This window comes from Numida meleagris, chromosome 4, assembly GCF_002078875.1.
Source record: "Numida meleagris isolate 19003 breed g44 Domestic line chromosome 4, NumMel1.0, whole genome shotgun sequence".
Taxonomy (NCBI): Eukaryota; Metazoa; Chordata; class Aves; order Galliformes; family Numididae; genus Numida; species Numida meleagris.
In genome coordinates, this window is record NC_034412.1 from 85,831,264 (window position 1) to 85,854,415 (window position 23,152).

The window sequence follows — 23,152 nt, forward strand, 5'->3', positions numbered from 1 at the left end:
TAAAAACCTGAGTCACAGACAGCATAAATCAGCGCAGACAATTGAACCCAATGGAACTAAGTTGACTTGTAGCAACCAAAATATGGTCTGTGGTATTTAGGCTTTCAACTACCACTTTATTTCTTGAACAAAGGCAAGCGCCAGTCTTTGGTTGATGAGGGCAGCAGTACTAACAATGATTTTCTTGATAGATGTTTCAGTTGGCTTATGCTGGGGTGCTAACTAGAGGAGAAGAAATGGCTACAAACCTGAAAGATGCCAGCTGATTACTACGGGCAGATCAAACCAGCCAGCTGGTCGCTGGGGCTTGATATATTGAGCAGAGAAAATGCTGTTGACAGGCAAAGCAAACAGTTAGTTCTCAGGAGCCACAGGCCTTTGGGGGAAAGTATTTATCCCCTGAGTGACCTCAGCCTGGGACTGAGTTCAGGAGATGGCTCCTTTCCCCGAAGGCATCAACTCTTTTCACACACTCCTTTCCCACAGCCAACAAGGGATACGCGTGTAGGGAACAGGGACACAACAAAGGAACATTTATCTTTATGCAACTTTGTTTTGGCAGCCTCAACAGAGGCAGCTGAAACCAGCGAGTGCAGAAGTTATAGTCATATAGCAAGTGCTCTCAAAATGAGTTTAGTTTAAGAGAGAATGGTAGCCTTTGAAAAACCTGGTCTACAATTTTGTTTTATTTCTCTCGTTTATTTCTTTCAGAGAGAGGTTAGAGAGGCCACGTGAAGGGGAGACCGAACCAAGGAAAAACACAAAGATGCTAAAAAAAAGAGGCAACAGGTAGTCCAAGTATTTATATGAGCTGTCTGAACACAGAGTACCAAAGCATTCTTCTAGGAGATCTCAGCAGCTATAAATACTTACTGAGCTGGTTTACTGAGGAACAATGAAGAACATCAATAATAACCGAGAAATCTTCTTTCGCTACAGACTGAGAATCAATCCCAACATTCTCACTTAGCCTGGGCAAGGGGAAACAAAGAATTCTTTAAGCTCCTCCAGACGCTGTGGGAAACACGAAGGGGAGATTTAAATTAGGAATATACCTGAGGAAAATGCAGAACCGATCCACCCTAGACTGCTGAGGTCAGGACACCGCAGTAAGGTGTCATTGTAATGTTGATGTACCAGTTACTTTTGAGCCTGAAATATGCTGGATTTGGTCATTTGAGCCTGAAATATGCTGGCTTTGGTCTCAGTATTTGTGATCACTGCTTTGGACTAACAGAAATAGATAGAAATTTCAAGACTACATAAAGACAACTCACGTGCTGTTGGCAAACTGAAAGATTAAATTTGTCTTTCCCTTGCTATACTTTAATGCTTCCCAGGTAAGGTGTGCTTTTTAAAATTTGTAGAAAGATTTTTGTAAATCTATTTCCCTTTGTTTATCTCAGATTTCAGATTATTATTTTTTTAGAAAGACCGAGACAAAGCTGGTGTACTGTTTCATTTTTTTATATTTCACTTTCTATTCTAATTCCTTAAGTAAACTCTTCTGCTTTCAGTGTACTTTGTTATTCTCATTACACTCCGAATGGGAATTTTTCTTGTTATGCAAAGCAGCTGTTTCTCACTGGCTGCACAGAGCACCTGTATCTTGTAATAAATTGCCCTACTTAAGCAGTCTTACAGCTTTTGTGACATGAAAGTTTTCTGTCTTTCTAAAATTAACATATATTTTCCTAACTAAAGGGCTGTCCTTTGGCACTTGATGTAAAATACTACATCAGCAAAGCAGCTTACCTCGGATAAAAGTGCCGCCACACAAATGACTTTACTGGGCACGTTACGCACAATTGTTACATCGTTAATTTTCACTTCAGTCATTATCAAAATCTTTTTCTCAGAACTGTACTGCTTCAAGCATTAGATTCTGCTATTTCAGCATCCACTCTCCATGGTCTCTCTACCTTACCGATGGGGCCATTTTAATTGCCTGTTTGATGTGTTTTTTCTTCAAATGGATGCAGCCTATTTCCTTCTGTAGAATACCATTATTCTTCAGTGCACTCTATACAGATAGCGAGAAGGAAGCTTTTTAATAACAGAGTTGATTATGTTGTGAAGATACCATTTTAAACCATGCAGTGCAGCAGAGGCTCTAGTCACAGGCAGAATGCAGCCGTCTACCCAGATGCACCGTGTCATTCATTTCACTAGGGACGGCTTGCTGGCTTTTTCTCTGTCTTATTCCAAAAGCAGGGCAGCAGTGCCCTCTCCTGGGCAGGCAGTGAGGTTTCTTCCTCTTGCTGTTGGAGGGCGGTAGCTTGCCCAGGAGAGTCCCCACCCCACCTCCTCTCACAGCCCTGCCTGTCAGACCCGGCCAGCCAGGGCTGCGCCTCTGCCACCTCTCTGCTCTCCTCTCTCTGGGCTCAGCTTTCTGCAAACAGCCCTTTCTCCCGTTCTCTCACCAAGTCACCTTTGCTTCACGAAAAAAAAAACCAAGACCTACTCCTGTCCCTGTTACTAACTTCAGTCATTTTGCATTACACCATGGATTCCTTGTCTTGATAAAAGTCCTGTACAGATTTCATGCATGGCATGGCACTCACCATAGTTTTCGGTAAGCGATGCAGGTCTTGAACAAGAAAGAGTATCACAGAATCACAGAATATCCCAAGTTGGAAGGGACCCGTAAGGATCAAGTCCAACTCCTGGCTCCACACAGGTCTCACAGTTTGTGATAGAGAATTCCATTTGGCTAAGAAGCAAGTGCAGCAAACACCAAGTTGAGTTCACAACAGTTCATATGAGCACTCTGCATTATATTTTTCAGCTTTAACCATTGTTAACAGTCTAGAGCTGTCTCTAGATGCTGAAGATCATAGAATCATAAAAGTTGGAAAAGAGCATTAAGATCATCTAGTCCAACCATCAGCCCATCACTACCACACTAAACTATGTTCCTTGGTGCTATATCTACATGTTTTTTGGACACCTCCATGGATGGTGATTCCATCACCTCCCTGGGCAGCCTGTTCCAATGCCTCACTGCTCTGTCAGAGAATAAATTTTTCCTAACATCCAATCTGAACCCCTCCTGGTGCAGCTTAAAGTCATTACCTCGACCTATCACTAGTTACCTGGGAAAAAAGGCCAACTCCACTTCTCTACAACCTCCTTTCGGACAACTGTAGAGAATAAGGTCTTCTCTGAGCCTCCTCCAGACTAAACATCTCCCTCCCATCAGAAGGATTTTTTTTACTGCTGCCCCTTAGTTCAGTTTAAATCCATCTGGCTCCTTCTTTACTTCCAAGACAACACAGAATAATACTGAGACAGATTTATCCTGATGCTATGAAATACTTTATCAGCAGCCAAACAGGCAGAACTTACTCCAACAGCCACAAGTCTCAGCACAGAAGGTCCAATCTCTGGTCAGGAGAAAAGAAGTATTTGCCATCAACAAGTTATTCAAAAGAGGATGCAGAAAAACTTCCTTACTTCGAGGGTGACAGCACTGAACCAGGCTGCCCAGAGAGCTTGTGGAATCTCCTTTTCTGGAGATACTCAAAACCGACCTGGACGCTTTCCTGTGTGGCCTACTGTACAGAACTGCTTTAGCAGGGGGTTAGACTTGATGATCTCCAAAGGTCCCTCCAACCCCTTCAACTCTGTGATTCTCTTATATCCATTGAAAAGTTTCAGCACTCAGCTGGACAAGGTCCTAAGTTAGCCCTGCTTGGAATAGGCTGGACTAGCTGACCTCCAGCTACGTGAGTCTCAACATGAGTCTTGTGTACCTTCCTACTGATCTGTTATTGAGTTTTTAAGTGCTTTTTCTCCAGTTTGTATCTTTCCTGTGTTTTAAGGAGCAGTTAGAAATAGCTTGAGAGCCAGGGATTGTGCCTGGAGAGTCCATGGGAGATGGCTGAGCAGTTCTGCCAGCTGAGAGCAGTCTCCAGCATAGTGGATGTCAGATGGGGAAATGGAGATACAGCTCAAAACACCTGCCTTGTACTGTACAGCTCTTTTAGTTTCTAGAGAAAAGGCTCATAAGAAGCTTTGATCATGCTTTATGGATAGATACACACAAGAATGCTGCAAAAAAATTTAAGGAAAAAGCATGCCTTTTTTCTCCCTAACATCAATGCTAACAGCTATTAAAACAGCTCAGCCTCATTCACAGTTTTAAGACAAGTTACAGCCCTGCTACATTTTTTTAGCAGTTTGACAATTCACAGAGCATGAAAGCAACTTCAAACTACAAGAATAAAGCAAGGACATAACTGCTCCCACCCACATGCTCAGAGACAGAGCATCACCAAGCTCCGTGCTTCTACAAGAGAGCAAATACCAGTATAGGTTTCTGTTCTGCAAATGTATTTAGGATCAGAAATAAATACATTTCTACTTTTTACAGTTTTTTTTTTTTCAAGGATAGGTTAGCAGAGTATGGGATGGGGCATTGCTGTGAAATAGGCTTTGGGGTGGTAAAAGAAGCACTACTTACCTTGCTTAAGACCCCCAGGAGAATGCCACGTGTAGCTAGCTCTCTGATGGCGTATTGCAGTAACTGAGTAAGGCATCCGCCACCTCACCATGCTGGGGACCATGCAAAAAGTTCCCTGTGCTCAGAAATAAAGAAGACATCTTTAAATTACATCCAGGAAGCAGTGCTTGTCCAGGGAGGAGAGACCCAGGCACTGCACGGTCCCAATGCAGGCTGTCCCTAAGCAGCAGCACAGGAGCATGGCCAGGCTGTGGGACCTTCTGAACACGGGGGAAAGCTAGCACATTTCTCCTCAGAGAAATCCCAGAATTACACTGGCCTACCAAGCACAGTGTTGTTCACATAGAACCACTGATCCATGAAGTGCCTCAAACACCCATCGGTACATTTATTCACAGATACGTTAACAAGAAATAAATGCATGTTAACAACAGTGGAGTTTGACCCTTAAACACACAGGGTTCTTTGGTTTAGGACTATGTTTTGCACATAGAAAAGTGGAATCTGTCAGTACTAGTTACACAGCAGTTCCTTGTATCACCTCAAACAAGAAAAGCCTTGTAGATTGAATACTTTTGCTGGGAGCTGAGCAACCATTGCTGCAGGCACAAACACACACAGAACAAAATCACTAAGGAAATTGTAACCAGTGGTTCCAAAATTTAACACTATCAGACAACAGTTTCATAAGCTGGTTTTCCTCCTATTTTCAGGGATAGACTACCAGATCTGCTGCTGGCACTGTCAATGCTTAGAGCAAACTGGATGAAAGAAGACAGCGGAGGTGGAGACTTGTGTTTCAGGATTGCTAGACAAGATGGCTCACCTGCTAGGCTGGAGGTTATTCCAGAGCGGTTTATCTTTGCGCTTCTCTGGTGACATCACTTTATTTTGTATAAAATATATGGACAACCAAGTAAACAAGCAATAGGAAACATGAATTTGAATCCTTGGGGTGGAGAGTAAAATATTTTTTACAAACACTATATTTGTATTTGCTGCTGAAGAAAGGCTTAATTTTTCTTTTATTTTGGAAACAGCATCAATTCAGATCACTTTAGGCTGAACTGTGGTGTTTCTTCACAGGTTCAGATTAAAGCCAAAGCAAAAAGGATAGCTGGCTATTCAGACCAGCCCTGATGCCAGGCTTCAGACCAAGCTGACAGAAATAAAGTTTTGTAGGGTAGTGATTTCTTCCCTGGTAATGCTGGAGTGATAACATGCTGGCTTCAGAATAAGATGACAGGCTTCAGGTAGGCTACACTCCAAAACTTTTGTGTCCCACATGCACCTGACATGCACCACACACCCTGTGCCAGCAGCTTATTGCTGCATGGAAAGGATGTACCGGCACTAAGTGGTCAAGTATCACAACTAGATAAATTGATTCCACTGTGCTCCTGCAGTACTTTTCCTATTGCAGCTTGGTAGTGTAGGAAAGGGCAAAGTGGCACAAGGCCAATTGGAGGTGCTTTGCCAACCTGCTCACTTTCATAGCACCCACCCTCCTCTGTCGCTGACACTTCCCACATCTGCAACACCATCAGACAAGTAAAAAGTGATAGAAAACGTTTCTTCTACAGAGAACCAGAAGAACAGGGAGAAAGCATTTCTGTAACTCTCATAGCAAGGGGTAGTGTAAGTCAAAGTTTTCTCACCTTTTCTGTATCACGTCTTGTTCATGGCATGCCTAAGCCCTGCCCAAGCTCAGATCAGAAAACCAATGCCAAGCCAAATACGGCTTAGGTCAAACTGGAGCATTTCTTACTGGTTTTCTACTACAGATGAAGATGATGGCAATCAACTACTTAAGATCTTGGGAGAAAGCTAGTTTAAGTCTCACTTGGCCAAAACTGAGACAGCTGCAAGCTAAATGGTTATGTATAGTTTTTTACAGTGAATTCTATTTAATTAAGACACATTATGACATACTATGGTATGCATATGCAGAAATTTATACTTAAACGTCCCTTGTGATCTAAGGAGTTTCCTTCTTTCACATGATGCCAACCTAAAAGACAATTTCTCCTGAGTTTCTCCACCCTACATTTTCAGTCATTGAGCAACAGCACTGGAAAGCAGAGGAAGACGCTTACCCATCAATTAATTTCCTTTATTTCACAAGCTTTGAATTCAGAAATTGAACCACGACTAGTAGATCTTGATACGGTAGAGTAAGTAAAAATGCATGTGATTACAAAGGAAAAACTTTGTACAAAAAACTTTAAAAATCCGACGGCAACTTGAATTATCTGTAAGTACCAAAAAACTCATGCAGAAGGAGAGCACTACTGCCCAGGTGGAGAATTCCCTGCAGGGGTGGCAATGGCATTGGTTTGTACAAAGTATGGCGCTGTCTAAAATGGAAACGATGAAGACACAGACTTGGAACATACTGAGCGGGTACAGACAGGTGCTACAGAGACCATTTGTCTTTGTTTGTCCTGATGATTTTCTGTGTCCAAGAGAAGTGCTTCTTGGGTTTGTAATAAATTAAAGATAAAACAGAAGCTGCCTATACTACTCTACTGCATACTTTCAAGATGGCCATTTTCTTCCTTCATAAGTGTTTTTAGCGGTGGTTATCAAATACAGACATTAATCTTGGCATTGCGTCTAGTCAATTGTTGGCAACGTGTTCTATAGGGACTCACTCACAGACTGCAACTTGCATAAATAACTCAGTAACATGCAATAACTATTCTAATACAGCAAAAGGGTGCAAAGGAACCATCATTCAGTTACGAGACAAAGCTAAAACCTGTGGTCACTAAAGGGGCAATGGAAGCACCATGCTTTAAGGTGACTATGGCATGAAAGCACAATTGTGAGGCAAGTAGTTCCAAGCAAACACACCACACTATTATCACCTCTTTCTATACAAATTAAAAAAAAAAAAAAAAAAGACATTTCGTTTTTTATTTCCATTAGTACCAAGTAAAACTGTGGGTTCAGTAACACAGATATTGAAGGGAATGTACATTATTCCCATGATCCTTCCTCCTCGTGTTTCTGTCCATCATCACTTTTCAGCCAAGACTGGTAATATTAGAACGACCACCAGGAGGTGCCACGATGCGATGTCCAGTGCGGCGGGGGTTGTTGTCATCTATCTGAGCTCCTGCAACAAGAGGAACACAGCAAACAAGGCTATGAAAAGGGAAAAATCAAATCATCAGCGGTGATGTTTTACCTGATGTTTTTACCTCACATCATAGAATCACAGAATCATAGAATGGCCTGCATTGAAAAGGACCTCAAAGATCATCGAGTCTCAACCCCCCTCCTAAGTGCAGGGTCGCCAACCACTAGACCAGGCTGCCCAGAGCCACGTCCAGTCTGGCCTTGAATGCCTCCAGGGACGGGGCATCCACAGCCTCGTTGGGCAACCTCTTCCAGTGCATCACCACCCTCTGTGTGAAAAACTTCCTTCTAATATGTAACCTAAATCTCCCCTGTCTCAGCTTAAAACCATTCCCCCTTGTCCTATCGCTATCCACCCTCACAAACAATCGATCCCCCTCCTGTTTATACGCTCCCTTCAAGTATTGGAAGGCCACAATGAGGTCTCCCCAGAGCCTTCTCTTCTCCAAACTAAACAAGCCCAGTTCCCTCAACCTTTCCTCATAGGAGAGGTGCTCCAGCCCTCTGATCATCTTGGTCGCCCTCCTCTGCACTCTTTCCAAGAGCTCCACATCCTTCTTGTGCTGGGGGCCCCAGGCCTGGACACAGTACTCCAGATGGGGCCTCACAAGAGCTGAGTAGAGGGGGACCACCACCTCCCTCTCCCTGCTGACCACTCCTCTTTTAATGCAGCCCAGAACATAGTTGGCCCTGCGGGCCACCAGCGCACACTGCTGGCTCATGTCCAGCTTCTCGTCCACCAGGACCCCCAAGTCCCTCTCCACAGGGCTGCTTTCAAGTACTTCTTCCCCCAGTTTGTATAAATACCTGGGATTGCCCTGGCCCAAGTGCAGCACCCTGCACTTGGCCTTGTTGAACCTCATTAGGTTCTTGTGGGCCCACTTGTCCAGCCTGTCCAGGTCCCTCTGGATGGCTTCCCTTCCTTCCAACATATCGACTTCAATGTATCGATCACCATCAGCCGGTTTCTCCTGAGCCAGGCCCTGCCTGAAGTACTGAAGAGACCTTCCAAGGCACATTCCTGTGCCCAGCTCCAGTCATCTTCAATAAGAAATGCAGGCTTAAATGTTTGGGATCAGACTGATCATAGATGCTCGTCCTACATGGGAAATCGTCTTCCACTGATCTGGGAAAGAGTCCAGGCTCTGGATTCCCTTCATGAGATCAGACCCTGACAGACTGCTCTTTTATTAGGAAAGAAAATCATGAATGTGCAGAATGTCTTTTTCAAACCTGCCTCATTCATTTAAAATACCCGTCCCCGCAGGGTCCATGGGTTAACAGCACAGTAAATCTGATGATAGCGATCATAAATGCACATGAAAAGGAGCATTGATCCAGTGTAAACTCATTCCCACTGCAAACTGCATTTTAGAATGTTGGAAGGTTAAGTTTGTGACAGCAAGCTTTCTGATAGACTAAATATTGTGTGAACTCACTCAGCTTCTTAAAGGTAAAATAAGACTACTGTAATAGTGTCAGATCATTTTAAATGCTATTGTAGTCTCTGGTTCAGGCACAAGTGAGGTGCATGACTGGGATCAAACTTGCACCACCAGGTGCCATGGTAATACACAGATCCAGCAGCAGACTCAGAAGCCACAGCTTCACATGCTTCTTAAAATCCACCTTATTATTTATTACAGTTACAGGTCAAACTTTTAAGCTTTTTTTTTTTTTTTTGCTTTATATAGACTTACATATTTCTGTATGCTCACCGTGGGCCCAAGTGTACAGGGAAAAATACATTCCAACTCACCAGAAGGGTTTTTAAAATACTTGCTCTCCTTAGGCTCTCTTCTAGAAGTTTTAATTTCTAAAGAGAGGATTTGTCAGAGATGAAAATCCTACCATCTCTCCCACTGGGGAGAAAATCCTGTGACTTTCCTAACAACATCACATCATAAAGAGCCACTTATTTACCAACTGGGCTGCAGACTTTTGAAGGACAGCAATTTGACATGCTTGTAATTATCTTCAAATGACAAGAATTATTTCCAGCAACCCCAAAGGATGATTTTCCAGTCTATTTCTTGTGCACCATGGAAAACATTTTGGGCACCAAGAGTAAAGAGACATGAAAAACTATAATCTGCATATTAATAGATACTGCACATGGTTTGGAGACCATGAGCAAGGACAGCTGAGGTTCCCACGTCTAGCAGCTTCTGTCAGTACTGTAAGAAGGACATCTGAGCTGTCTGAGCCACGTGAGTCACACCAGGCCCACGTGCCATTGACCACCAATGTGCCACACTCATATCCGCCACAGACCTCTGCTAACTGCATGGTGTCAGGTAAATAATACTAACAGACTGCAAGCAGAGAAATATTTTAAATTACAAACATTTTAAATATTTGGTAATCTGTGAAATATTCCTAAGGAAAGAATGCACATGAACATCTTTCTTTATGTATGTTCTTATGTACATATATGCATTTTTTTCATATTGGATTAAAGAGGTAATTATTGTCATTGAAATTTATCACCAATAATCCATACTCAAGACTTCAAAGGCACTTCTAATGAGTTGGGTTGACTTACCTGATAAGCTAAAATTAGACTGATGGAGGTTTCTGATTGGTGGGGGCTGGTTTTTGGCAGGGGAGGATTTAGTTGAGGGTGCAGGAGTTGCATATTTTGGCGTAGCAGGGATTTCATACACAGGCCCATCATACATTCCTCTGGAGACTCCTTGCAGTCCTCCCACCTAGAACAGGAGCGGAATAAAACCAGACAATGAATGCTCTGATAACGCTCCCAAATGACACTCCTACTGATAGACAGAGGCCACTGGGCACAGTGGGGTCTCTGTATCTTATCCTATGAGTTCTATAAGGAAAATGAGAAAAGAGTATTGTAACAGTTTCACTGGCCTTACAAAGACAGAAATCTAGGAAATGTATGTTTAAGAAAACAGTTCCAATTTTCAGGAAGAGTTTGAAGCCACTGGATTTCAGAACCGAAACTTAATCCCAAGGATTAGAAATCTAAGGCTTATATAATTATTGTTTCAGAACCATTTCCCCAATGGGTTAACGGGAATTCAAATGCCATGTAGGAAGGCCACACTATTCACAGGAGTCTGATCTAGCTGTTACAGAAATCAATGCCTTCTCCTTGTTTTTGGTGATTTGACATCAGGCTCAGAAGAATCTTGCAAGATGAGCCAACGCTAATGCCCAGAAGGAAGCAGCTGCTGATCACAGCAGTGAATCTACTTTCCAGGGCTCCACAAAGGCAGGGATTTATACTGCTATCCCTATTCCAGGAGGTTTTCCCTGTGCCAGTTGGAGCTTTGCAGGCCCTTGTGTGATGTGTTCATCTATCTTCTGTTGTGCAGTGATATAGCCACAGAAGCTAATAGTGGCTGATATGACCATCACTGGGTTTTTCTAAATGTTTTCAATTAATAAAATCTGACAGTGGGAAAAGAAACACAGATATGGGATTGCTCTCACTTCCTCTCCACAGGCAGCAGAGGGAGCTGGAAGTGTAAAAATGTCAGTGCTTCACTTGGTTCCTCCTCACACCTTTCCCAACATATCTATAATCAAAGGTCTTTCCCAAATCCAGTCCCACTGAAAGACGCAAATTACTTGGGCCAGTTATTTTTGTGCAAATGTCTGGCATGAGACACTACCCTTTAATATTTGTTTTGGAAGTGTAGTTTTCACTATTTAAATAAAATAGCATTGTCACTCTATATAGCACTCCCATGTGCTAAACCCATGAAAGGCAAATATGAAGAGAAGGCCCACATCATCTAACTCAATAATGTAAAAAAAGAAAATCATCTGCATGGTATTTTGCAAACCTCTTAAGCAAATGCATTTTATTTTTACAGTGTCTTTTTTCCTTAGAAGAGCAGACTTTTTGTATTTCATAGCTTGACAGAATTTGTATAAAAATGCTGAAAGACTATCAACCTGCTTGTAGGTTTAATTTCAACAGCTGCTATCCTCGCGGGGAATGGCATATGCTTAGTTGAAGAAAATAAATCTTTTAGTAATATTGTTTTTGTTACCTGTTCTCTCAAGCAATTTTATCAATCAATGACAAAATTTGGCATCAATTTCCAAAGAAACCCAAACTACTGTCAAGACTTAATCTTGGTCATTTCCCAAGCTTCTTAAACACAAGAGTAAAGCCTTCTGAGCTGTGAATGCTGCTAAAACTCAGTTCAACAAATGCACCAACAGCAGTTCAGAGATGCCAAATATAAAGAGGATCTCTGACTTAAATGCTTTTCTTCTCTGCAGTGTGGCTGTACATAATGCAAATCTTAATAGCAACTTAAAATTCTCTCTTTATTCTGGCTCTTCTCCCAGAGAATCATCATCTCTTTGCTGGCATCCATCTAGAATTAAATTGTATCACTATTCTACCTCTCTTCAAAAGACTGCACAGCTGGGCATAAGGCAGTTATACCGACCAGGCCCTTACCTGCTCTACTCAGTGAAGAGCACAGTGTTAAGTTGTATCAGCTGCAGAGGAGCCAGCTTTTTGGTCATGTTTTGAACAAGTCAATCACACTCCATCTGATATGGGCTCATATTAGCACAATATAATAATAATTTTAATGTGATTCCAAGAAGGTACGGCTTGGAAGGAGATTAAATAATATCTGATGTTACCTTATTCCTGATTTTGATGCGCTGGTAAAGATATTCAGGGAAGGGTTTGCGAGGGATGAAGCGGCCCATTCCTTTATTTACGTGCAGGTTCCCATCTTCATACACAATCTTCCCTTGGCTTATGACCACTAGCGGGGCACCATGGCACTCCATTCCTTCAAAGATGTTGTACTCAACAGCCTGAGGATGAACAATACATTCACTGGAAGTTCGGTACAAGATCTCCTTCAGTTAGTAACTAATAATCCACATTTGTAGTCATATTTTTAAGCAACAGCCATTAACAGGCATAAACAATTGCTTTGTTTGAAGGAAAAGCAATGCATTTCCATATGAAATGATTTAAAGGCATCTGTCCAATCCGACTCTCCTGGATACATTGCTTACTTTCCAACAGGACTTTATCACCTATTTTTTGAGGACTTTCCCTGTTTACCTGATCAGAGCTGTATTATCAAAATATTTCATCACCTATAATACATTAAGGTGTTGCCAATTTAAATGTGCATTTCATAATACCAGGTGCTTTTCATGTAAGCAAAGAAGTGAGCTGGTTTCAAACTTACGAGCACAGCTTTATTAACCTCAGCTGCAGACCTGCTACTTCACACTGATTCACAGATCAAGCACAAGTATGAAAAAATAGTGCAACTGTATATGCAGAGAGAAAATAAATCCTTCCTGATCCCAGTGCTTCCAATGGAAGATTCATTACCTTCATTTTCAGAACTACACATTTCAGATAAGGAGTAGGCAGTTGCCCCACACCTCTGTATTTCATGTTTCTTCACATGCAATTCATCAACATTTAGAATCATAGAATTGCTCAGGTTGGAAAAGACCTTCAAGATCATCCAAGTCCAACTGCAACCTAACGGTACTGCCCTAACTCTAACAACCCACTGCTAAATCATGTCCCCAAGCACCACATCCAAACGGTTTTTAAACACATTCAGGGATGGTGACTCAACCACCTCCCTGGGGAGCCTATTCCAGTGCTTAACTACCCTTTCTGTAAAGAAGTTTTCCTGATATCCAACCTAAACCTCCCCTGGTGCAAGTTGAGGCCATCTGAAATGTGACAGAGCCGTTTCTTTTTTGTTGCTTGCTTTCTTTTTCAGCTTACCGATTTATGGCTTTTAGCTGTTACAGTCTTCACCTTATCAGGGTCCCAAATAACAACATCAGCATCTGATCCGACAGCAATCCTGCCTTTTCTTGGATACAGGTTGAAGATTTTGGCAGCATTGGTGCTGGTGACAGCTACAAATTGGCTTTCGTCCATCTTACCTGTGGCCTAAAAAGAACGTGACTTGAGCAAAACATTTATAAGATAGAGTATTCAGAGTGCTGAATGGAAAAAAAGAAGAAAAGCCAACAACATCTTGATGCAGTGGATACTGTGAAGTTTCTCAGCTGTCTAAGATCCCTTTCCCTACACACTGATGCCTGTGTGCTTTTTTACTAGTCCTAGTATTTTCCATTTATACATTTTAATGAATGTAGAACAGAGAAATATATATAAGTATTACAAGACTAACTAAAAGATCAAGTCTAAAATATGTTCAGATTCCTTTGGAAACATTTCTTGCTATTTAATTCCATTCTCCTATGTGTATTCCCAAATCTACAAATCAAAGCAATACAACTCCAATTATAAAGCTCTTGCCTGGAGACATGTCACCACCCATTGAACTTTTTATACAGTCAGTGATGGCTTAATAGCAGCTGTACACTGCAGCTTTTTGAGTTTTCAGTAGAATATTTTGAGGTCTTCCCTGGCAATTAACAACAGCAATGTTCCAAGGAAAAATAAGACTGCCAAACTTTTAAATATTAAATAAACACATGTATTTACTGCCTGATAAATCATGAGATTCCCAAAATATAAGCTACTCAGTGGTCCAGGAATGAATATCTCCACCTGTAAACCTCATCTTGCAACTCTGCAGCAGCTCCTTCCCACTGTAGGAGGAGCAAAATGAAAATCTCACTGGCTGGTTGCATTTTACTTGCTTCTCTGTATGTGAAGAAATCTGAAGCTGCTTCTGTGCTTGCAGTCTCAAAAGTGGTCTCTGATGACAGTGGTTATTAAATACCATCTGGGTGAAGTGCTCACAAGAGCATCGTAAATACCAGGAGTTTGCAGTTTGCAATACACATCCAAGTGCAATGCAGTGTAAAGTAATAAAAATGTGTGTGTGTGTGACTGGGTGTGCGAGTGAAGATGGACAATGGAGGAAGAATATCATCACTTATTAGATCCATGGAACCATCAAAAAATGCTAACATACACCGGCACCCCACAGCAAAATATGCCAGTACGAATTACATGCAATGTTCTCCTTCAAAGCATTTTATGGTTTAGCCTCAGGCTCTGCTGCCATCCAGTTCTAATTTCTGAAAAACGATGAGACACTTCCCAAATTCAAACAATACATTCATTTCATTTACGTGAGGTCTACTTCACAATCATTGAATTGTTCTACGTGTCATATGAACATACATTTACGAGAAGCATCCACTCTGACACAACTGAAAAAATTACACGGTGAGGTCTGTGAAGCCTCAGGTCAAATAAAGCACTATGACATTGCACTGCCAGAAGTGAAACATAGGCCTGAGTTTATAAACTAGAGAAGATTTTTGAAACAAACAATTCATCTCACAGTAGCTTTCTCTCTGGGAATTCTCATAAATATATTTGAAAGTCACCAAAATACCGGTGAGGAGTTTCCTGCCATGCAAAATTCAGTCAACAGTCAATTTCTTTTTAACCCACAAAAGTAAGTAATTACTTACTACAGCCTTGTCCCAGACAACAGTCATTCTTTCCTCAATTCCATTGACCCCTTCAGGAATCATAGTGAAGTTGTCCTTTCCAATGGCTTTCTGGGCAGTGCTATAAGGGCAATGTCCACTTCCCGTCACCTGCAGGTCCCCACTGTGGAGTTAACACACAGAAGGTTTAGACGAGTCACCAAGGTTACCTTGGTCTCAAAATAGCTCAAAGGGACCTTTCAAGTCTACACACTGGAGGTACAGGCTCTAAGTCATATCAGCAGCCTTTCCATGTTGGCTACAGATCACTGAAGAGCCAACAGCAGTTTGGACATCTTTACTTCCCCCTGGAACACCCTGAGTCCCTACAGATTACAACCTCCTTGGGTTTAGGGCTGCTATGAACAGAGATCAGGCACAAACACAAACCCAGACAAAGGATTATTGTAAGATTAAGGAAATGATCAGAAGCTTCTATGGAATGTCTGCCACACTCAAAATAAATTCATAACCATGTTCAGAAATAACAGTACATTTTGCAGTGCAAACTAATGAGCATCAAACTTGTCTCCCTGCATTTCTCCCCGGCACAAACACTTTCATTGTAATTCTTACACAAATGTTCCTTGACTGGCCTTCCAAAACAGAACAATGAAAATAAAAAAGGACGAATATTTTTTTACCACATTAAGCAAAAAAAAGGGGATAGCGCAAATGACATGTACTTTGAATTTACCTAACTTAAAGGTCTTACACAGACAAAGGCAGGGAGTGAAACACAAAAAGGGCTACCAAGAAATGATTGTATTTGAGTATATTTTTTCAGCTTAGAGAAAAATTTGTTGCAGAGATCAAAACTGGAACATTGCCACTTTGGGGAATAAGGAGGAAGAGCATAATTAATATATAGTATTTTGCAAAAATAGGAAAAAAAATAGGCTCTTCAGGATCTAAAGGAAAGCTTACAGGATACAAACAGATAGAAACAAACAGTAATTTCTCCTATCACTCCAGAAGGGTGATGTCCTCAACAGCCTGTCATTCTTTTTTTAATTGATAAATTCCAGCTCTGAAACATCTGAATGATTCTGCTCCATGACTTTAGGCATCTGCAAGCTAACATGTAACCAAGTACAGGAGAAAAAAGAGTCACACATCAGTAACTCTAGTGCAATTTTCTGGGCTGCCAGCCCTAATGATTGTTGACAGTTGGAGAAGACCCTTTGGCCTCTGTGCTGGTTCTTCACCATGCTCACATCCAGCCATTCATTTTTTTGTTAGAAGCCAAACCTATATTTTTCATGGTGAAATAGCTATGTTTTAGCTATTTCTAATTATTATTAATGAGTATATTAATGAATATTAATCCATAGGAGTGTATTAATGAGTATTAATCCACAGGATTAAACCAAATCCATCAGTAAAACATTAATTTATTCTAACACAGCAATAAAGACATAAGATTGTCTGCCATTTCTTCTTGCTTGTTGCACTCCTACTGCTTAGGTGTACACCACTGTCAAGTGCGGGGTGAGCATAAGACCAGCTGAAAAACTGAGATGAAGGGATCACCGCAGAAAACATCTCAAGAAGTGGTGGGAATTAAAAGCTGACATCAACGTCTCTTTGAACACCACACCGATACCTCATGATGTTTTTCTTCACTGTAAACAAGGTTTTCGGGGCAGGTGACGTCTTCAGTGTAGTACTGAGATCTCACATCACTAGCTGAGAAGAGATGGGCCTATCAAGGCAGAAGTACACCACGGAAGAGGAAAGCTACCTGAGGTGCATGGGGCCACAGATGAAAAAAGGACCAAATCTGCAAACCCTATGAGACGCGCCTTGGATTTTTGTACTTCCAGCTTTTTAGTAAAAAAAATCAGCAGATTCTGTGATAAACAGCATAAGCAGTACACATACTTGCAGAAGAAGAATACTGTGAGCATTCTTTAATGGATGTACTAAAATATGGATCTCCTCATGAACAGTGAAATAGAAAAGTTAAATATTATGATTACCATCATCCTTGCAAAAAATTCCCCACAAATGCATGGCAGAGGGATAATATATATAGCTCTTTTTTTAGTTTCATAGTATAGATTTAAAGTATTAAAGCCAAAAGCGGGCTAAGCTGCTGTCATTTAAGATCTAGGACTCTAAGCCTGTAAGAAAAAAAAAGGCATTTTGCATGCTTGGAGGATAATGAAAACTTCTCTGCCTCCTCCGTTTGTCTTTCTGATATTAGGGTTAATGTCATTATTTGGATTCCAGGTCTAAAAATTCTCTTGCTATTTCAGCCAATCTGTTTTGACCCACATAATATTATTTGCAGACTCTCTTTTTTGAAAACGTATAGCTGTATCTGAAAGAATAAAGGACCAAACATTCTGATACCTGTGTACATGTATGCTTGCTAAGAGCTTTACCCTCATACAATGAGGTTCACTCCTTACAGTGCTGTTAGTGACAAGTCAGACAAGAAAAGCCATTTTTCCCCCTTGTCCTTATTTTACAGAACAGAAAGCTCAATAATGGAAAATCAGGCCACAAGGCCTTCAGAGCAGAAAAAATGCCTGCACATTCCTACCAGAAATGCATGTAACTGCAGAGCTCGACTGCGCATTCATTAACAGTGCAGTGAATGCAGCATCATTACAGTAGCTGAGCTGAAATCTAGATTTGGTGGAGCACACAGTCTGACCTGCAATATGCAAGCAGAAACGTGTGCAAGGAGAGAAACTTCCCTCCACCTGAAGCAAGCCTCTGCTCACACCTGAGTTACACAATTACAGAGGCTTTGTATTGCCAGCCCCACTGCCATTGCTCCATACAGCCCATTAGTCATGTTGAAAACTCATCTAAGGACAAAGTGCTTTCTGAAGACCAATAGGCCACATTTAGGGTTAAAATTGTACTGTCCTGTGTAAAGCAGAGATCTCCAGAAAGGAGAGGCAGCAGGTGAGACAAGTGCCACCACATGGGAAATAAGGGTTTCAGTGGCTGTATTCTTCACTCCAGTACCAGCAATCTGTCCTGGTGGAACTACAGCTGAACTTCCTTATGACTTCAAAGAAGACCCACAGTTGGCTAAATGGCAGCACTTTCAGGGATGGATTTACAGTCTGTGTTGCCATCAAGACGTTGCTGATGTCTTCTATACGAAGAAGACACTTGTCTCTCCACTGTCCACACTGCATTCCCTTCCTAGTGGTAATTATCTCCTTGCCAACCTGAAGACAGCCAATCCATAGCCCTGCTGTCTCATGCAATGCCTTCAGTCACCAGCCTATTTCCACCTGAATCCCTGACTGTTCTCCTTTGTAAACTATTCTAGTCACTTTCTCATACCTGACATACATTCTCTATACATAACACTTAAATTCCAGCTTGAGGACTCTGGAATCTATAGAAACGTAAGGCATGCTACACTGTTTATTTAGCTGTACAACTAGGAATCACTTAAAAAGCAGAAAGAAAAAGAATTCCTGAATAACCAGGTATCTTATCTCAAATATGCAACCCAGAAAGCGGAGGGTCCAGGTCTGTCCACCAGTCCAACAGCCTCAAAACAGGTTCACAGATCGTTTTCTACAATCCCTTCTCTGCTGTGTCATGTATGGCACTAGTTTTAAGGAAACTGAGCTGATCCCTAGATGCTTTATTCCACGTGGCATTTGCACTTGCTTGGCCACCAGCCAGTTAAAAAATGAAAGTCTTACCATGCCAAAAGCGAATTTAAGTGATCTGGAGTGGTAGGATCAGGGCTCAGAGGAGGTGAGGTCACAAAAGCTGCGGCCTTGGCCCAGTTTTTGCTCCAGTAATGCGTCCCATCTGTCCCCAAGCTGGCAGTGATCGGCTCTCCAAAAACAAGGGGACCTTGGGGAAAGCAAGGATATACAGGAACTGATTACAATCCACTCTCTTTCCAGCACATTATAAAGCTTGCTGCATGCAGCCATGTATAATTTACACACTGCTACATGGTCAGCGTAGCCCCCAGAAAATTAAGCAGCCTTGGCTTTGTCTGTATGATAAAAAATTAATCAGGAGGCTCTCTGAGCTACACATGCTTTTGATCAGGATATTTACAAAGCTCTTTTTCTAATCCAGAAGGAGACAGTTCAGACCTGGTTTTAATTTGTACTATTTTAATCACAGCCATGTTCTCTCCGTTGCTGTGCTTCATAGTGAATTTAGGTGGAGGATGGGCTCCAGCTGACAGATGCCTTTCTACCACTCTCAGGTTGGGCATGGCACCAGCAGATAGCAGCATATGGTCACACTAGCAAACTCCAAGTCTCCAGGAACATAAATATCAAGATAATATTTAGCTTCTTGGCTTCCCCACATTGCTCATACACCAACCAGCAGAACAGAGCTGACTCCTCTGCCTGTCTTCTTCACTCTCAAGTGAAACAAATGGAAAACTAACTTTGCGAAAAAGATGGAAAAGTGCGAATCAGCTCTTTTTTGGCTGAAGCTTTGTTCTCATCACCTTTGTAAACAAGCGCAGGTGGAAGAATAGAGGCACTGTGGATATAATAGTCTGAAAAACGGAGGAGCCAGAAAACAAGCAAGACAAGAAAAGCAAAAAGAAAAGAAAAAAAACGCATGGAAAAACAGTGACAATTCAGCAGACAAGAGAAATTATTAATAAGGTGCTGTTAGTGGCAGAAAGTGAGGATTACAGAAAAAAGATTAGCTGTGAAAGAACAAAGCTTTTCAACACAAAAAGGAGTGAATCTCTCCACTGGCCCCATGCTGAGATGCACCTTGTCTCACTGCCTTCGAAGAAGAGCTGAGTCTTCCAGTATGGCAGCACTTCAGGTGCTGTTTCTGTGATGCACAGGTTTCAGCAAGCAAAGGCAGCTTTGAAAGGGGCTGCATTCAGGCTCAAAAGTCCCTTTTGGGTGTTTTTTAACCTGGATCCTTGCATGGGTAATGAGCAAGGCTGACCCACAGACATCCCCAACGCATGTCACTGGGGGTCAGCCTCCAGCAGCAAGGACAAGAGTGAGGACCAGGCACCTCGTACAGCACATCCACTGCCCAAGCCACTGCAACCTGGAATTAATCCTTCACAAGGTAACAACCCGAAATAAAAGACACAGAGGATGTGCTAGGTCTTATAAGAAGGTGAAAGTTGAAAGGAGTAAGTTGAAGTTGAAAGGAAACCAAAACAAAGAGTTACAGTGCAATCCTGAAGACAATGAGGTGCTTAGAGTTTGTGAGGAGAAATCCTCTTTGCAAAAATAAGAAGGATTTCTTCTCAGTTTTCCCAGTCCTAAACATTTAGTGTCTGTGATTGGGGTCAAAGCGTACAGGTCAGTCTGCCAGTAACATTTTTTTCCACCAAGCTTCTATTCAACACAAAATCCAAGGGCAGAAAAGGAAGTCTCTTACCTCTTTTTCTGGCTTGTGCAATGATATCAGCTGCACTCTTACTCATCACCTTGGTGATGTACACTGGGCAGTTTATTCTACTGGCAATGGTGATGGCACGGAAAACTGCTTCTGCTTCAAGCTGAGGGGAAAAGGAGGAAGAAGTTAACTAAAAAAGCAGACAAGAAAAAATGAACTGGAGGACTGAGCCATATTTCTCATTGTTTAGCTACAATTCTTCGGGAACTGATAGTTTTTTTCACAGTGGGATATGCAGTGCTGGAAAGCAGGAGCTAACCCAACCTCACGCACTTCTTGTAAGAAGTAACGACCGTACTTAGCTGTACTTGTTAAAGAGATACAGTTGATCTGTGCAAATACAGCTCCCTACCCCTCAGGAAAGGTCACATCCAAGTGGCTAACAGGGCTCCTTCTTACCTCCCTCCCAAGTCTTCAGACCTCTCCCTCTACTCTGCAGTTGGAAGGGGAACAAAGCACAGGAACAGTGACTCAGCTCAGAGCTCTCCCTGGCAGCTTACCCTCTGCAATCTTTACGTAAGGATAAAAGGACAGTGAACATAAAGTATACTCAAATGGCAACTTCAGCATCATGGACTGAATGTAGCCCATAGTCCATAAGAGCCTTTGAAACATCTCCCTGTAAGCATAAATGCAATCTCCTACCAGAGAGCCATTTGGGACACAGGCACAAAGCAGCTATCTGCAGGTGGAAGAGCACTGCTTGTCAGTGACTCTGGGGCTCTTTTACCCAGTCATCAGTTATATACCTTCTTCCTAGACAGACTCACCATATCAACATTTTAATGCCTAATAATCTGTTGAAATTAAAAATATTGACTCAACAGGGCAGAAAATTCTCTCCAAAAGCTGTGCCAGAAAAGCTGAACAATTTATCCTGTCAAAACCATACTCCTTACTTCTCCACAGTTTTGTAAAACATTTCTTTCCGTAAAATCAGACTATCTCTTCAGGTTCTCAAAGGACTCTTATGCCAACATTTGCTCTCAAATCCCCAAAGACACCCACAGAAGTCTGAGGAAGGAACACAGAACCTCTGTGCATCACCACTGAGTCTGAGGCCATCAGATGGCAGGGTTAGAAAAACATAAAATTCCTTCCTGGAAATTGCAAATGTAGATTTTCCTTAGGCCCTTACTCTCATTAAAAGGAAACGCCTCAATTATTTCAGAATAATTTAGGTGGAAGTTAAATAGAAAAATAAAAAAAAAAATACATAAACAGCTCAATAGAATGTGACCAATTAAGTTTATTCCTCCTGCCTCGGGGAGAGGTTATATAAAGATCTGCAAACCACAACAATCTCTTCAAGTTTAGCCTCAAATCCCCAGGGCCTTGTCTCTTTAATCTTCAAGGAAAGCAGTCACTTCCCACTACCCCCATTATGCCATTAGCAGCCTGAACTGTCTACATTAAGAGAAACTGACACATCTCCATCCATTCCTTCTCATTAAGAAAACCATTTCCAGATGCCTGAGATGATCCTTGCAATGTCTAGTTTTATTACAAGAGAATCACATAAACTGAGCTGCCTTGCAGCATCTTTCCATTATCATATATTTGCATTTCTACCATTTGCAGTTCTACTACAAATGTATCTGCTGACACAAACATAGATTCATATGTTGGCATACATATATGCATGGAATATACATACACAAGCATCTAATAGGAGGTTTTAATCCAAGGCATTTTAATGAATCCAGTAACCTAGAAGTCTAACCCAAAAGCAGGATTGCTGGTGCTCAGCCTGCTATGCCACGACCAACCCCTAGAGTCAAAGCACAGCTGAAAGAGGGTTCAGAAACAGAAAGAAACAGAATAATTCTGGAAGTGGCCACAGGACAAACAGAATGTTGCCTCCCTCCATGCATCCATCTATCATTTGCATGTACAGAGGCTAAGCTGCAGTACTGCATGCCTGAAAAAGTATTTTCATGAACAACAAGATGAGCAAAACCTCTTACCTCCTCGGGCCTGCTCAGGGCATGTCCCTCTGGTCCTGTGATTCCCATCTCCAGGATGCGCTTTTGTTCCTGGAACATAACAGATAAATGTGACAACCACTCCAGGATGAGATTCTTGAACAAGTTCCCAGTTCCCACAGCCATGTTTTCTGATCGTCCCTTTCCTGTGTGTGCAAATGTAGCTCTGTAAGCCTGCTGAAGTCTCCACTAAAAGTCCTATCTGACCACAACATTAGCCTGAAGAACAGGTTTCAACCAACATTTTAAGTAGTAATTATCGATATTTCCATCCTGCAGTTCTTCCTTGACTCACAGGAGTTCCTCTCTTTCTGCAGCCTACAAAGTGCTGCTACCTTCATTCAACTTTTAGTGTTGCATTTGTGTAAGGCTTTCTTCCTAAGAGTGAATCACTAAAATTATCTTCCCATGAAAGCAAAAAGCTCTACTTGGGACCAACAGAAGTTTGTCAGAAAAAAATTGTGCTATCAAGCTTCACAGCAGGGATTTCAATTTTTTTTTTTTTAAATAGACAAGAAGCTTCACTTATCTTTCAGTGTAAGGCCAAGCAATGGTATTTGAATAAAGCTCCCTTGTCATAGCAACTGTTAATTCAACATTTCCAACACGAGTTTGGTATTGGTCTACCAACAAGCCCAACGTGGGAGTAGAGCAGCTGATGTCCCTCAAAGCCTGGCCTGCCACGCCCTCAGGTCTCTAAGGAGCAGAGTTCAAC

The 23,152-nt window shown here is 41.8% G+C and overlaps 2 protein-coding genes across 4 annotated transcripts in view; one reads left to right on the forward strand and one right to left on the reverse strand.

The window, feature by feature from the left end:
- Positions 1–1,643, forward strand: part of EVC (EvC ciliary complex subunit 1) — a 54,696-nt gene extending 53,053 nt beyond the window's left edge. For both annotated transcript variants that reach the window (XM_021393984.1, XM_021393983.1), the window contains exon 21: positions 712–1,643. In XM_021393984.1, the coding sequence (XP_021249659.1) occupies positions 712–793 (82 nt within the window). In that variant the 3' untranslated portion in view covers positions 794–1,643. The remainder of the gene's footprint in view (positions 1–711) is intronic.
- CRMP1 (collapsin response mediator protein 1) overlaps positions 6,565–23,152 on the reverse strand; it is a 45,565-nt gene continuing 28,977 nt past the window's right edge. For both annotated transcript variants that reach the window (XM_021393985.1, XM_021393986.1), the window contains exons 7-14: positions 22,420–22,488; positions 20,435–20,555; positions 18,751–18,907; positions 15,050–15,191; positions 13,374–13,544; positions 12,248–12,427; positions 10,155–10,320; positions 6,565–7,586 (exon numbers count right to left, since the gene is read on the reverse strand). In XM_021393985.1, coding sequence (XP_021249660.1) covers positions 7,495–7,586; positions 10,155–10,320; positions 12,248–12,427; positions 13,374–13,544; positions 15,050–15,191; positions 18,751–18,907; positions 20,435–20,555; positions 22,420–22,488 — 1,098 coding nt within the window. In that variant the 3' untranslated portion in view covers positions 6,565–7,494. The remainder of the gene's footprint in view (positions 7,587–10,154; positions 10,321–12,247; positions 12,428–13,373; positions 13,545–15,049; positions 15,192–18,750; positions 18,908–20,434; positions 20,556–22,419; positions 22,489–23,152) is intronic.